This window comes from Oncorhynchus gorbuscha, linkage group LG13 (genome assembly GCF_021184085.1).
Source record: "Oncorhynchus gorbuscha isolate QuinsamMale2020 ecotype Even-year linkage group LG13, OgorEven_v1.0, whole genome shotgun sequence".
Lineage (NCBI taxonomy): Eukaryota > Metazoa > Chordata > Actinopteri > Salmoniformes > Salmonidae > Oncorhynchus > Oncorhynchus gorbuscha.
This window is the reverse complement of record NC_060185.1, coordinates 33,494,335-33,509,334: the sequence shown is the minus strand read 5'-3', so window position 1 is coordinate 33,509,334 and position 15,000 is coordinate 33,494,335. Positions and strand designations below refer to the sequence as shown.

The window sequence follows — 15,000 nt, the reverse complement described above, 5'->3', positions numbered from 1 at the left end:
TCAACGGTGTTTCCCTGCTCCGCATCGCAACCATCTCCCTCCTCTGGCTCAGAGACTGAGCCCATGCAGCTGGGAGGTATTCGCATCTCGACCAAGGAGAGGGAACGGAGGATCACCAACCGCCTGTGCCTCTATTGCGGATTTGATGGACATTTTGTCAATTCATGTCCAGTAAGAGGCCAGAGCTCATCAGTAAGCGGAGGGCTACTGGTGAGCGCTACTACTCAGGTCTCTTCATCTAGATCCTGTACTACTATGTCGGTCCATCTACGCTGGACCGGTTCGGGTGCTACATGCAGTGCCTTGATTGACTCTGGGGCTGAGGGTTGTTTCATGGACGAAGCATGGGCTCGGAAACATGACATTCCTTTCAGACAGTTAGACAAGCCTACGCCCATGTTTGCCTTAGATGGTAGTCATCTTCCCAGTATCAGATTTGAGACACTACCTTTAACTCTCACAGTATCTGGTAACCACAGTGAGACTATTTCTTTTTTGATTTTTCGTTCACCTTTTACACCTGTTGTTTTGGGTCATCCCTGGCTAGTATGTCATAATCCTTCTATTAATTGGTCTAGTAATTCTATCCTATCCTGGAACGTTTCTTGTCATGTGAAGTGTTTAATGTCTGCCATCCCTCCCATTTCTTCTGTCCCCACTTCTCAGGAGGAACCTGGCGATTTGACAGGAGTGCCGGAGGAATATCATGATCTGCGCACGGTCTTCAGTCGGTCCCGAGCCAACTCCCTTCCTCCTCACCGGTCGTATGATTGTAGTATTGATCTCCTTCCGGGGACCACTCCTCCTCGGGGTAGACTATACTCTCTGTCGGCTCCCGAACGTAAGGCTCTCGAGGATTATTTATCTGTGTCTCTTGACGCCGGTACCATAGTGCCTTCTTCCTCTCCGGCCGGGGCGGGGTTCTTTTTTGTTAAGAAGAAGGACGGTACTCTGCGCCCCTGCGTGGATTATCGAGGGCTGAATGACATAACGGTTAAGAATCGTTATCCGCTTCCCCTTATGTCATCAGCCTTCGAGATTCTGCAGGGAGCCAGGTGCTTTACTAAGTTGGACCTTCGTAACGCTTACCATCTCGTGCGCATCAAAGAGGGGGACGAGTGGAAAACGGCGTTTAACACTCCGTTAGGGCATTTTGAGTACCTTCTGCCGTTTGGTCTCGCCAATGCGCCAGCTGTTTTTCAGGCATTAGTTAATGATGTTCTGAGAGACATGCTGAACATCTTTGTTTTTGTCTATCTTGACGATATCCTGATTTTTTCACCGTCACTCGAGATTCATGTTCAGCACGTTCGACGTGTTCTACAGCGCCTTTTAGAGAATTGTCTCTACGTAAAGGCTGAGAAGTGCTCTTTTCATGTCTCCTCCGTTACTTTTCTCGGTTCCGTTATTTCCGCTGAAGGCATTCAGATGGATTCCGCTAAGGTCCAAGCTGTCAGTGATTGGCCCGTTCCAAGGTCACGTGTCGAGTTGCAGCGCTTTTTAGGTTTCGCTAATTTCTATCGGCGTTTCATTCGTAATTTCGGTCAAGTTGCTGTCCCTCTCACAGCTCTTACTTCTGTCAAGACGTGTTTTAAGTGGTCCGGTTCCGCCCAGGGAGCTTTTGATCTTCTAAAAGAACGTTTTACGTCCGCTCCTATCCTCGTTACTCCTGACGTCACTAGACAATTCATTGTCGAGGTTGGCGCTTCAGAGGTAGGCGTGGGAGCCATTCTATCCCAGCGCTTCCAGTCTGACGATAAGGTTCATCCTTGCGCTTATTTTTCTCATCGCCTGTCGCCATCTGAGCGCAACTATGATGTGGGTAACCGTGAACTGCTCGCCATCCGCTTAGCCCTAGGCGAATGGCGACAGTGGTTGGAGGGGGCGACCGTTCCTTTTGTCGTTTGGACAGACCATAAGAACCTTGAGTACATCCGTTCTGCCAAACGACTTAATGCCCGTCAAGCTCGTTGGGCGTTGTTTTTCGCTCGTTTCGAGTTTGTGATTTCTTACCGTCCGGGTAGCAAGAACACCAAGCCTGATGCCTTATCCCGTCTGTTTAGTTCTTCTGTGGCTTCTACTGATCCCGAGGGGATTCTTCCTTATGGGCGTGTTGTCGGGTTGACAGTCTGGGGAATTGAAAGACAGGTTAAGCAAGCACTCACGCACACTGCGTCGCCGCGCGCTTGTCCTAGTAACCTCCTTTTCGTTCCTGTTTCCACTCGTCTGGCTGTTCTTCAGTGGGCTCACTCTGCCAAGTTAGCTGGTCATCCCGGTGTTCGAGGCACTCTTGCGTCTATTCGCCAGCGCTTTTGGTGGCCGACTCAGGAGCGTGACACGCGCCGTTTCGTGGCTGCTTGTTCGGACTGCGCGCAGACTAAGTCGGGTAACTCTCCTCCTGCCGGTCGTCTCAGACCGCTCCCCATTCCTTCTCGACCATGGTCTCACATCGCCCTAGACTTCATTACCGGTCTGCCTTTGTCTGCGGGGAAGACTGTGATTCTTACGGTTGTCGATAGGTTCTCTAAGGCGGCACATTTCATTCCCCTCGCTAAACTTCCTTCCGCTAAGGAGACGGCACAAATCATTATCGAGAATGTGTTCAGAATTCATGGCCTCCCGTTAGACGCCGTTTCAGACAGAGGCCCGCAATTCACGTCACAGTTTTGGAGGGAGTTCTGTCGTTTGATTGGTGCGTCCGTCAGTCTCTCTTCCGGGTTTCATCCCCAGTCTAACGGTCAAGCAGAGAGGGCCAATCAGACGATTGGTCGCATACTACGCAGCCTTTCTTTCAGAAACCCTGCGTCTTGGGCTGAACAGCTCCCTGGGCAGAATACGCTCACAACTCGCTTCCTTCGTCTGCTACCGGGTTATCTCCGTTTCAGAGTAGTCTGGGTTACCAGCCTCCTCTGTTCTCATCCCAGCTTGCCGAGTCCAGCGTTCCCTCCGCTCAAGCGTTTGTCCAACGTTGTGAGCGCACCTGGAGGAGGGTGAGGTCTGCACTTTGCCGTTACAGGGCACAGACTGTGAGAGCCGCCAATAAACGCAGGATTAAGAGTCCAAGGTATTGTTGCGGCCAGAGAGTGTGGCTTTCCACTCGCAACCTTCCTCTTACGACAGCTTCTCGTAAGTTGACTCCGCGGTTCATTGGTCCGTTCCGTGTCTCCCAGGTCGTCAATCCTGTCGCTGTGCGACTTTCTTCCGCGACATCTTCGTCGCGTCCATCCTGTCTTCCATGTCTCCTGTGTCAAGCCCTTTCTTCGCACCCCCGTTCGTCTTCCCTCCCCCCCTCCCGTCCTTGTCGAGAGCGCACCTATTTACAAGGTACGTAAGATCATGGACATGCGTTCTCGGGGACGGGGTCACCAATACTTAGTGGATTGGGAGGGTTACGGTCCTGAGGAGAGGAGTTGGGTTCCGTCTCGGGACGTGCTGGACCGTTCACTTATTGATGATTTCCTCCGTTGCCGCCAGGATTCCTCCTCGAGTGCGCCAGGAGGCGCTCGGTGAGTGGGGGGGTACTGTCATGTTTTGTCTTAGATTGTCTTGTCATTATGCTTTCCCTTCTGTTCGTTTCCCCTGCTGGTCTTATTAGGTTCGTTCCCTTTTTCTATCCCTCTCTCTCCCCCTCCCTCTCTCTCTTCTCTCTCTATCGTTCCGTTCCTGCTCCCAGCTGTTCCTATTCCCCTAATCATCATTTAGTCTTCCCACACCTGTTCCTTATCTTTTCCCCTGATTAGAGTCCCTATTTCTTCCCTTGTTTTCCGTTCCTGTCCTGTCGGATCCTTATCTATTGTTCACCGTGCTGTGTCTATGTATTGCCCTGTCGTGTCGTGTTTCCCTCAGATGCTGCGTGGTGAGCAGGTGTCTGAGTCTGCTACGTTCAAGTGCCTTCCCGAGGCAACCTGCAGTTCTTGATCAAGTCTCCTGTCTGTTCTCGTCATTACGAGTAGTATTATGCCTTTTGTTTGTAAAGTAACTTTACTGGATTAAAGACTCTGTTTTCGCCAAGTCGCTTTTGGGTCCTCATTCACCTGCATAACATTTATGGTCGAATTGCTGCAAAGAAACCACTACTAAATGACACCAATAAGAATAAGAGACTTGCTTGGGCCAAGAAACACGAGCAATGGACATTAGACCAGTGGAAATCTGTCCTTTCGTCTGGTTAGTCCAAATTTGAGATTTTTGGTTGCAACTGCTGTGTCTTTGTGAAACACAGAGTAGGTGAACAGATGATTGCCGCATGTGTGGGTCCCACCATGGAGGTGGTGGTGTGATGGTGCTTTGCTGGTGACACTGTCAGATTTATTTAGATCAGCAAAGGGTGGCTACTTTGAAGAATCACAAATGTAAAATATATTTTGATTTGTTCACCACTTTTTTACTACATGACATGTTATTTCATAGTTTGTCTTCACTATTATTCTACAATGTAGAAAATAGTCAACATTAAGAAGAACCCTTGAATGAGTAGGTGTGTCCTAACTTTTGACTGGTACTGTATATCTATTTGTACTACAAAAACAGTGTGTGGAACATCATGAGTTAATGCTCCGATCTGGCACTAAATGGAGGATCGATTTGTAATTCTTCAGAAGTCCCCACCTCACATAACAGCTTTTCCAACAGTCATCTAGCCAGCAGGTTTTTCCAGTTTACGTACTTGCTCTCTTCGAAAATGGGCTACATCACCATTCTCATGAGTGGATTAAAAAAAAATCTTTGGCATGACACTAATTTAGTTAGGCTAATTGACTTGAGTAGATTCAAAAATTTGTAACTTTTCTTATGTCAAAACAGATGTGCTTTCTAAACTTCCACAATCTGATTAAGGCTCTGTCTTTGTGAACTCAATATCTGCCTCATTTGCAATAATCTGACACAGATAGTTATTAACTACACAGGGGAACATTTACTGCCCTAATCAGCTACTCTAAACTACAAGCATAAAATGAACATCTCGCTGCCTAGTGTCGCAGAGCTCAATAAGTATTTGTTTCCTGAGAAGGCCATTGGGTAGGCTGTACTGTGGCATTTCCCTCCCAACTTGAGAATTCCTTAGTCTCCTCACATCTTCCCGTCTGAACATGCTCATCACTCTCCTCTCCCCTGTCAGTGACTGTTACAGCTCCACACACCCCTACATAATAACACATCATGTGGATCCACTGTGAATGAACAATGGTGTCCCAGTGCAGAGAGTGACTCACCAGGTCACAGCCCAAGTCCCTGTCAGGAGCGAGTGGACCATAGAGACCGAGAGGTTCCTCCACTTCCAGGAGCGGAAGTCATCCACCACTACCGCTTTGGGCACAGGCAGATTCTGTAGTAGTCGGTGGGCCACCCGGAACATCAGAGCCCACACCAACACAGACATTCCAGGGTGCCGCTGTAACACAGGAAGCAAGGTCTCCATCTTCTCCTCCCCCTCTCCTTTTTACTCTCTTCCTTGTTGTGCTTCGTCTGTTTCGCGTCAGCTGCTCCTCTCCACGGCTCTTCTCACGCCTCCACGGTCAGTTGGGGAGTGTGTGAGGGGAGTGTTCTCCTCAGGACAGTCACAGTTCCAGGGGTTTGAAGGAAGTCGTTTTTAGAGATGCGGTCTTTACCCCTCGTGCTTGTTTCAGAACTACTCGGAGAATAGGCGCAGCGTTTCTCACGTTTTCCACTACTTCCCGGGCTCAGAGGGGGAGACTAGCTAAGGCTCCCTTAAAACAGCTCATTCAATTCTACAGATATTTTCCCCCCTCTCGTAATGTGTTGCCACTCAACCAGTCTGCTTGTGTCTTGTGTTAAATGTCTGACTATGACTAGAGAGAAGGGGGAGTGGTGGAGAGGGAGTGGTGTGGGTGGCCTGCTTCCAGAAAACCAGAGAATCAAGGAGGGGCCACAGCTTACTTAACACAAACAAGAAAGTTGAACTGTATGACAGGGCTAAAAACATTAGGGTATTGTGTAACGTTGTCACTTAAATCATTACTAAGAAACAATGTTCTATGTTGTTTCTCTGGATAAATAGTCACCGTCACAGAGCAGGCTGTATAAAATGTGAATTTGAGGTTTGATACACAAACATTTGTCAACTTTGACTGAGTTTGGTGGTAGCCACAGAGACCACAGCTCTGAAACTCTCACTAAAATGGAAAAGCAAATCAACTAATTAATTTAGCCTAACAGCCAACTAACACTCCCTCACTTACTGAGAAACTGTGCTGCTCCATAGACCACTGTCTCCCCCTTGCTCCCCCCCTACACTTTTTCCATAAACAGAGCACACACTCTCCACAGCTGGCCTTTCTGGCCCAGTTGGGGAAGTGAGGGGGGGAACAGTGGCAACATACCAGGGCCTGAACATGGGGCCTCCCCATGGGGTGTATTCATTAGGGCAAAAACATGTAGGGGGGGGGGGGGGTCTGCATCTGTAATTGGACAAGTTCAGGTTAGTCCATCCTTTTTGCCTATTCGGTTGAATGTAAAAGGCATGTCCACATGCCTTTTACATTCAGCCCTGTGTGTACAACATGTCACACGTGTCAATTACAAGCTCCCACATACAGTACAAAGCAAATACTAAGTGGTTAAATTCATTAGTTCAATGTCTCAACATGCCTTCAAAACAACAGTGGCTTTCCCTGTCATTTTATGAAGACTATATGTAATTAGGGATTTGGAGGAATGCATAAAAATTATGAAGATGCATATGCAGGATACAAAGCATGATGTTGTTGCAGACCCTGTGTAATATGGGGGATTTGATAGATAAATAGTTCAAGGGTATGGGCACTCAAACCTGAAACATACTTACAGCTCTTGACCCATAGAATTTGAACTAAAGCACAACACCCCCACTCTCATCCTCCTTTCATACAATAACCTTCACAAGGTCAAGGGGAAATTCCTGAATGGTACAAAATACCAAGATTGTATACACAAGGCAGGCCTACTTGGAAGCCCCAACCTTAAGTACAATTGCACACACCTGCTGCTGACAGGGCAACAGGGGTGCATTCAAGAACTAACCTGTTGCACTTGTATTGATAATGCTATTGTAGTTAAAACAGCCATTCGCTCAGTGCCATTCTCTCTTAGACCCATTATGTTATCATTAGCCCTTACAATCTTGGTATTCAAGACCTTAGTACACTGGCACCCTAATTAAGCCAAAATGTGGTTGTGTCTAGTCTCCATGTTATTTTGGTATGTTGCTCATTCCCAGAGATTCAAAGTTCAACATGGACACATGAAAACTAAGTCTAGGGTTAAGTGGAGAGAATGGGACAATGAGTCCGTTAAACTAGGGTTGAAACTAGGGTTGTATATTGACAGAAATAAATCTGCCACATATCAGTTTGCAAACAATGAATTAAAAAAAAGAGTTAATAAAGCTGCATACAATCATGGTTTATTTTTGCTTTCTTGAGTAATTCAGCTCCAAAATGCAGGTGTTTCAGCCTAGCTCAGTGCTTGTTTGTGGTGGTGGGGCAGCCAGCGGAAAATTGTGCCGTGATTGGGTCAGTGTTCTGTCATTCACGAGGACACTACGTCACTGCAAAATCTATAGGTAAAGCTTGAAAATTCAAGCCCCTTGGGGGCTGCCATAGAGTTACATTAGAAGCGCCCATCCAAGAAGGCTCAAGGTCATTGGCCACAGATAAAATGATGTCAAATCCCGTTATATCTACCGTAGCTTTGATTGGACTGATCATGCTCATCATACTTTCAACATCTTAGCTAGCAAGCTAGCAGTCATTATCATGAATCAAGTTGACAATCTACTTGCAAATCCTTTTCAAGCTTTTTCAATATGAAGGAAATTAAATAAAAATGTATCGCTGCTCATCGGCCATTGGACATAAACATTATACAACAAGTTGGAAATCGCAAATTCAACTATGAGTGGTTTGGCAGGAATCAGCGGCTAACTGCAAGCGTTGCAAAGCAATCATTAACCTGCTAATCAATGGAGTTGGTGTGTGGTCCAAGTCTGGGTTTAAGGGTCTCTTTTTCAAGCTTAAAAGGATAAACATTCAACACGATGGGCCAGAAAAGGTTGAATACATTGGCCATGCTGTCAATCCAGCATGACTTCTGCCATGTTTAAAACAACTGGGAAATCTCAGACTTCAGTGAGTTCAAGACAACTGGGAACTCTGGAAAAAACGAGCTCCGACTAGGAAAATACGTTTTGAACGGTCATCAAACTCAGAATTCCAAGTCAGGAACTCTGGCCTCTTTCTAGAGCTCCTACCTGAAGATCACTGACATCATGATTCGACATAGTTTTTTTTTCTCAAGTTCCCAGTTGCCTCGAAAGCACCATAAATCCAGAGAATGCTAGACTTTGATGACAAAGTTAGATAACAAAATTTGCCCACAAAGGACTGAGGCGCCACCTTCCTGTTCAAGTGAGCACAGCACAACAAAGTGAGTACAAAAATGTCTGGTATGCTGCTGCATAAATTATAAACAGTGCATTCAGAAAGTAGATACAGTACATTCGGTAAGTATTCAGACCCCTTTACTTTTTCCACATTATGTGACGTTACATCATTATTCTAAAATGGATTAAATAAATACAAATCCTCATCAATCTACACACAATACCCCATTATGACAAAGTGAAAACAGGTTTTTAGAAATACCTTATTTACGTAAGTATTCAGACCCTGTGCTATGAAACTCGAAATTGAGCTCACGTGCATCCCGTTTCCATTGATCATCCTTGAGATGTTTCTACAACTTGGAGTCCACCTGTGGTAAATTCAATTGATTGGACATGATTTGGAAAGGCACACACCTGTCTATATAAGGTCCCACAGCTAACAGTGTTTGTCAGAGAAAAAACCAAGCCATGAGGTCGAAATAATTGTTTTGTAGAGCGCCGAGACATGATTGTGTCGAGGCACAGATCTGGGGAAGGGTACCAAAAAAATGTCTGTAGCATTGAAGGTTCCCAAGAACACAGTGGCCTCCACCATTCTTAAATGGAAGAAGTTTGGAACCACCAAGAGGAACCACCTTTTCCTTGATCTAGCCGCCCAGCCAAACTGAGCAATCGGGGGAGAAGGACCTTGGTCAGGGAGGTGACCAAGAACCCGATGGTCACTCTGACAGAGCTCCAGAGTTCCTCTGTGGAGATGGGAGAACCTTCCAGAAGGACAAACATCTCTGCAGCACTCGACCAATCAGGCCAGATGGAAGCCACTCCTCAGTAAAAGGTACATGACAGCCCACATGGAGTTTGCCAAAAGGAACCTAAAGGCTCTCAGATCATGAGAAACAAGATTCTCTGGTCTGATGAAACCAAGATTGAATGCCAAGTGTCACATCTGAAGGAAATGGTGATGCATGGTGGTGGCAGCATCATGCTGTGGGTATGTTTTCAATGGCAGGGACTGAGAGACTAGTCAGGATCGAGGGAAAGATGAACGGAGCAAAGAACAGAGAGATCATTGATGAAAACCTGTTCCAGAGTGCTCAGGACCTCAGACTGGGGCGAAGGTTCACCTTCCAACAGGACAACAACCCTAAGCACACAGCCCAAAACAACTCATGAGTGGCGTCGGGACAGGTCTCTGAATGTCCTTCAGTGGCCCAGCCAGAGCCCGTCTTCAACCTGATTGAACATCTCTGGAGAGACCTGAAAAAAGCTGTGCAGTGATGCTCCCCATCCAACTTAACAGAGTTTGAGAGGATCTGCAGAGAAGAATGGGAGATACTCCCCAAGTACAGGTGTGCCAAGCTTGCAGCATCATACCAAAGAAAAAACGTCAGGCTTTAATCGCTGCCAAAAGTGCTTCAAAAAAGTATTGAGCAAAGGGTCTGAATACTTATGTAAATGTGATATTTCAGTTATATTTTTAATAAATGTTCAAATATTTCAAAAAACCTATTTTTGCTTTCTTGTTATGGGGTATCGTGTGTAGATGGAAACTATGTAATCAACTTTAGAACAAGGCTGTAACATAACAAAATGTGGAGAATACTGTAAGAACGGCCCATGTTCTGAATTCTGTCGCTCTTCATTTCAAATGTGCTGAACAAATAGTTATATTGACTACATCTGTCCTAGCTCGCTCGTTAATGTCTTAATCGAAATTACGTATTGGCTAAATATTAGATTGAGTAATGTCGGAGTGGCATTGACTAAAATACAGTAGAATAGAATACAGTACATACATATGAGATGAGTAATGCAAAATATGTAAACATTATTAAAGTGACTAGTGTTCCATTATTAAAGTGGCCAGTGATTCCAGGTTTATGTATATAGGGCAACAGCCTCTAAGGTGCAGGGTTGCGTAACCAGGTGGAAGACGGCTAGTGATGGCTATTTAACAGTCTGATGGCCTTAAGATGGAAGCCATTTTTCAGTCTCTCTGTCCCCGCTTTGATGCACCTGTACTGACCTCGCCTTCTGATTGATAGTGAACAGGCCATGGCTCGGGTGGTTGATATCCTTGATCTTTTTGGCCTTCCTGTGACATCGGGTGCTGTAGGTGTCCTGGAAGGCAGGTAGTGATCCGTTGAGCAGACCGCACTACAATCTGGAGAGCTTTGTCACCAGCACCCCCACCCCTCCTCCTCCATGCTTCACGGTGGGAACCACACATGCGGAGATCATCCGCTCACCTACTCTGCATCTCACAAAGACATGGCAGTTGGAACCAAAAATCTCAGATTTGGACTCATCAGACCAAAGAACAGATTTCCACCGGTATAATGTCCAGTGCTGGTGTTTCTTGGCCCAAGCAAGTCTCTTATTGTTATTTGTCACGGCTGGCTGAAGTATTGGACCAAGGTGCAGCATGGTAAGCATACATTTAAACTTTATTTTAAAATGACGCCGACAAAACGAAGAACAAAAAAACAACCGTGAAGCTTTGGGCTATGTGCCCTGAACAACTACAACGTTAACTTCCCACAAAACAGGAGCGAGCGTGACAAATGGTATCTATTGCTTTTAAACATGTCTCACTACTCGAAGGTTGTCTTAATTCTGGCTCAAAAACTCCTGTGGCTTATTTTTCTAATTGGTATGTTTTGTTTATAAATATCTGCACAAGAGTGAAGGTTTCATCGAGTTGTGAAATATTACTTTTGCACATATAACACACCGTGGCTCAGGAAAGGCACTACTCCCAATATAAGTGAACCCCAAATCAATGTAGTTATCATCATATTTCGTTGTCCTCTTCGATGGTGCAACGTCCCTGTCTGTTGTTTGGTGCTTTCCCAGGTAAGGGGGCAGTAGCTCTTCGGCCACATCAGATTCACAACTGCCAGTGTCCATGCTAGCTGGGCTAACAACAAATGTAGAATTACTGATGCTCCCATTGGATGTGCTCGTGGAAGCAGAACAACTTGTGTCGTCAACAGATGCAGGTGTAGTACTGCTGGTACTACCAGTAGAGCTGGTATGTGTCTCTATGGACACGGACCTGACTTTTTTTTTAACCATTTTATGAATTGGTATCAAAGAACCTAACGTGTGCCAGAAAAACATTGTGCATGCGGATATATCTTCCCCATCCTCCACTGAAACAGGCTTATTTTAGGGAATAGGGTGCCATTTAGAACTTAACCCCCTCTCTAGTTTCCACATCTAGTAACATATTGTTGATGTGATGTGATTCTTAAATGTGATGATCTGTACAGATTGGTTTACAACCAGTCAAGCAGTTTCACCCCCCCCCCCCCCCCCCCAGTAATGTATAGTCTAGATCAGCATGTGGTATTGGAAGATGTATCTGAGAATAAGCAGAACACGTGCTGCTTCAAATGATGAAGGCTGTGATGTTTTGCCAATGTATTACAGACCTGGCAAGGCCTTGTCAGGGGAGAACGCAATGCGTTTGTTATTGCCCGCATTAGAGCAGAGATGGATGCAGAAAGAACAGGAGCCAAGCTTGGCAGCTGACTGCTTATCTCAGCCGAGGGGAAGGCACTCCATAATTACATGCCGTCTAGACACTGTTACCTGCAGTCGTACCTAGGACAGGAGAGAGATAGTGTGGAGATTAACCCTCTCTCTCTCATTTACACACGCACGCACGCACGCACACACGCACGCACACACACACACACAAGGATGCCCAAGGAAAATAAGAAGTTTGCTTTCAGATCCGCGTGCTTTTTGTCCCAAGTTGTTCCCTGTAGGAGCAGGGGAAGTGTTGCCTGGAGACGACTTTGGATTTTTTTACAGCCTTGAGCAGAGGAGATGGAGAAGTATGAGAAAATCAAAGTGGTCGGAAGAGGAGCTTTTGGGTAAACCAAAAGTTATTAACTTTGAACTTCTTGATGAAACTACATCGCTAAGGCACAGTAGCCTTATTTATACTTTTTTGTGACGTTTTATTTATCTTACTGTCAAACTTAAGTTAAAGTTAAAAACTTCGTAGCTTGTCTATTTGCCAAAATACAGAACGCATGTAAATTTGTTCAGTCGAGTACCGGAACGGCGCGCGCATCTTTTATCTAAAGGCCCGCCTTTAGAATATGTACAATTAGAATTAAGCGCTCATTCTATTTCGATGGTCGCCCTAATCAATATAGTATAATACTAGTTAGTACATGATGAGTGCAAAGCTACTGTGTTGACTTTTTAGCCATAAATGTAATGTGTTATGTTATTTTCCCATTATATAAATGGTAAAACTCTAGTTCTAAGATGTTTTTCTAATGCCCACATGCGTTAGATAGCACCAATATCAGTGGCAATAATGTTCAAAAGTGTACAAGCAAATAGGCCCACTGTAAGGGGATAGCCTACACCAGAACACACTTTTCCAACTCTTCCCCACCCTACTCATTCTCCACCTTCCCGTGTCATGTATGACAGGATAGTGCACCTGTGTCGCCGGCGCAGCGATGGGGCTTTTGTGATCCTGAAGGAGATCCCAGTAGAGCAGATGTCCCGTGATGAACGCCTTGCTGCCCAGAACGAGTGCCAGGTGCTGAAGCTGCTCAACCACCCCAACATCATAGAGTACTATGAGAACTTCCTGGAGGACAAGGCTCTGATGATCGCTATGGAATATGCACCAGGTACTATCACATTACCCCCCCATATCACATAAGGTACATAGAAAGTCTGACACTGTAACATAGGGTGTCAAATATGTTTTGCTTGTCAGACGTTCCCCATGAGATCTTATTCAGTCTCATCAGATGTCAGTCCCTGTTGTAGCGCTTCAGGAGATATATGATAAAGTTTTGTAACACTGCATTATGTTACAAAACTCTGGGTGGCCTGAGAGCATGATCTATTCTACTGTAACTGTATTATTTCCCTGCTTTCTTACTGTAGGTGGAACCCTAGCCGACTACATTCAGAAGCGCTGTAACTCCCTGCTGGATGAGGACACCATCCTGCACTTCTTTGTCCAGATTCTGCTGGCCCTGTACCACGTGCACAACAAGCTCATCCTACACCGTGACCTGAAGACCCAGAACATTCTGCTTGACAAGCATCAAATGATTGTCAAAATAGGCGACTTTGGAATCTCCAAAATCCTAGTCAGCAAGAGCAAAGCCTACACTGTGAGTGGACATGACGTAGCATTGGTCACCAGACTACATAGTAATGGCCAAATGCGTACTCTGATTAAATGCATAGTCATAGGCAGCACTGGCAGTAGAGTTTATCTTTAGTTTTTGTTTTATTTCCGTTCAGGTGGTGGGGACCCCATGCTACATCTCCCCGGAGCTGTGTGAGGGGAAGCCCTACAACCAGAAGAGTGATATCTGGGCCCTGGGCTGTGTTCTATATGAGCTAGCCAGTCTCAAGAGAGCTTTCGAGGCTGCTGTACACATTCTTTTCAAATACACTTCATACATTGTCATTCCAATTTCATAACCTGTCCTTGCACTTTGGAATTATCTGTCAATAGATCCAGAAATAGCATTGAAGTTAATCATATCTCACATTACTTTGAAGCTTTTATCTTTTTATCTCCATGCAAAATGATGCATAAAGTTTACTGGTCCAAAAGTAAACCCATAAAAAAATCAACACATTAGCATAGTTTGAAAATGTAACTCCTCTCCTTGGTCTTACTCACTCTTCATTCTTTTACAGAACCTACCTGCCCTAGTGTTGAAGATCATGAGCGGTACCTTTGCCCCAATCTCAGACCGGTACAGTACAGAACTCAGGCAGCTCATCATGAACATGCTCAATCTGGACCCGTCCAAACGCCCTCAGCTCAATGAGATCATGGCCCACCCTGTTTGCATCAGACCCCTGCTAAACCTCTACACTGATATAGGCAATGTCAAAATGCGCAGGTAATGAATGCCACAAAAGTCTGTATCCCAAATGAACACTATTCCCTATACATTTCACTATATAGAGAATAGGGTGCCATTTTGGACACAGCCAAAGCCTGAAGCTTCTAGTCACCAGACTCATCATAAGAAAACAACATTTATCTGATGTGAACATACAGTTGAAGTTTACATACACCTTAGCCAAATACATTTAAACTCAGTTTTCCACAATTCCTGACATTTAATCCCAGTAAAAATTCCCTGTTTTAGGTCAGTTACTTTATTTAAAAAATGTGAAATGTCAGAATAATATTAGAGAGAATGATTTATTTCAGCTTTTACTTATTTCATCACATTCCCAGTGGGTCAGAAGTTTACATACACTCAATTAGTATTTGGTAGCATTGCCTTTAAATTGTTTAACTTGGGTCAAACGTTTCAGGTAGCCTTCCACAAGGTTCCCACAATAAGTTAGGTGAATTTTGTCCCATTCCTCCTGACAGAGCTGGTGTAACTGAGTCAGATTTGTAGGCCTCCTTGCTCGCACACGCTTTTTCAGTTCTGCCCACACATTTTCTATAGGATTGAGGTCAGGGCTTTGTGATGGCCACGCCAAAACCTTGACTTTGTTGTCCTTAAGCCATTTTTCCACTACTTTGGAAGTATTCTTGGGGTCATTGTCCATTTCAAAGACCCATTTGCGATCAAGCTTTAACTTCTTGACTGATG

The 15,000-nt window shown here is 45.2% G+C and overlaps 2 protein-coding genes across 2 annotated transcripts in view; one reads left to right on the top strand and one right to left on the bottom strand.

Annotated features, from left to right (window-relative positions):
* LOC123992751 (TLC domain-containing protein 1-like) overlaps positions 1 to 5,849 on the bottom strand; it is an 18,277-nt gene extending 12,428 nt beyond the window's left edge. The window contains exon 1 of the mRNA XM_046294235.1: positions 5,214 to 5,849. Within this exon, the coding sequence (XP_046150191.1) occupies positions 5,214 to 5,419 (206 nt within the window). The 5' untranslated portion in view covers positions 5,420 to 5,849. The remainder of the gene's footprint in view (positions 1 to 5,213) is intronic.
* A 5,946-nt stretch (positions 5,850 to 11,795) lies between these two features.
* Positions 11,796 to 15,000, top strand: part of LOC123992750 (serine/threonine-protein kinase Nek8) — a gene marked incomplete in the record, with an annotated part of 16,192 nt that continues 12,987 nt past the window's right edge. The window contains 5 exon segments of the mRNA XM_046294234.1: positions 11,796 to 12,267; positions 12,842 to 13,047; positions 13,310 to 13,542; positions 13,676 to 13,807; positions 14,081 to 14,289. Coding sequence (XP_046150190.1) covers positions 12,221 to 12,267; positions 12,842 to 13,047; positions 13,310 to 13,542; positions 13,676 to 13,807; positions 14,081 to 14,289 — 827 coding nt within the window.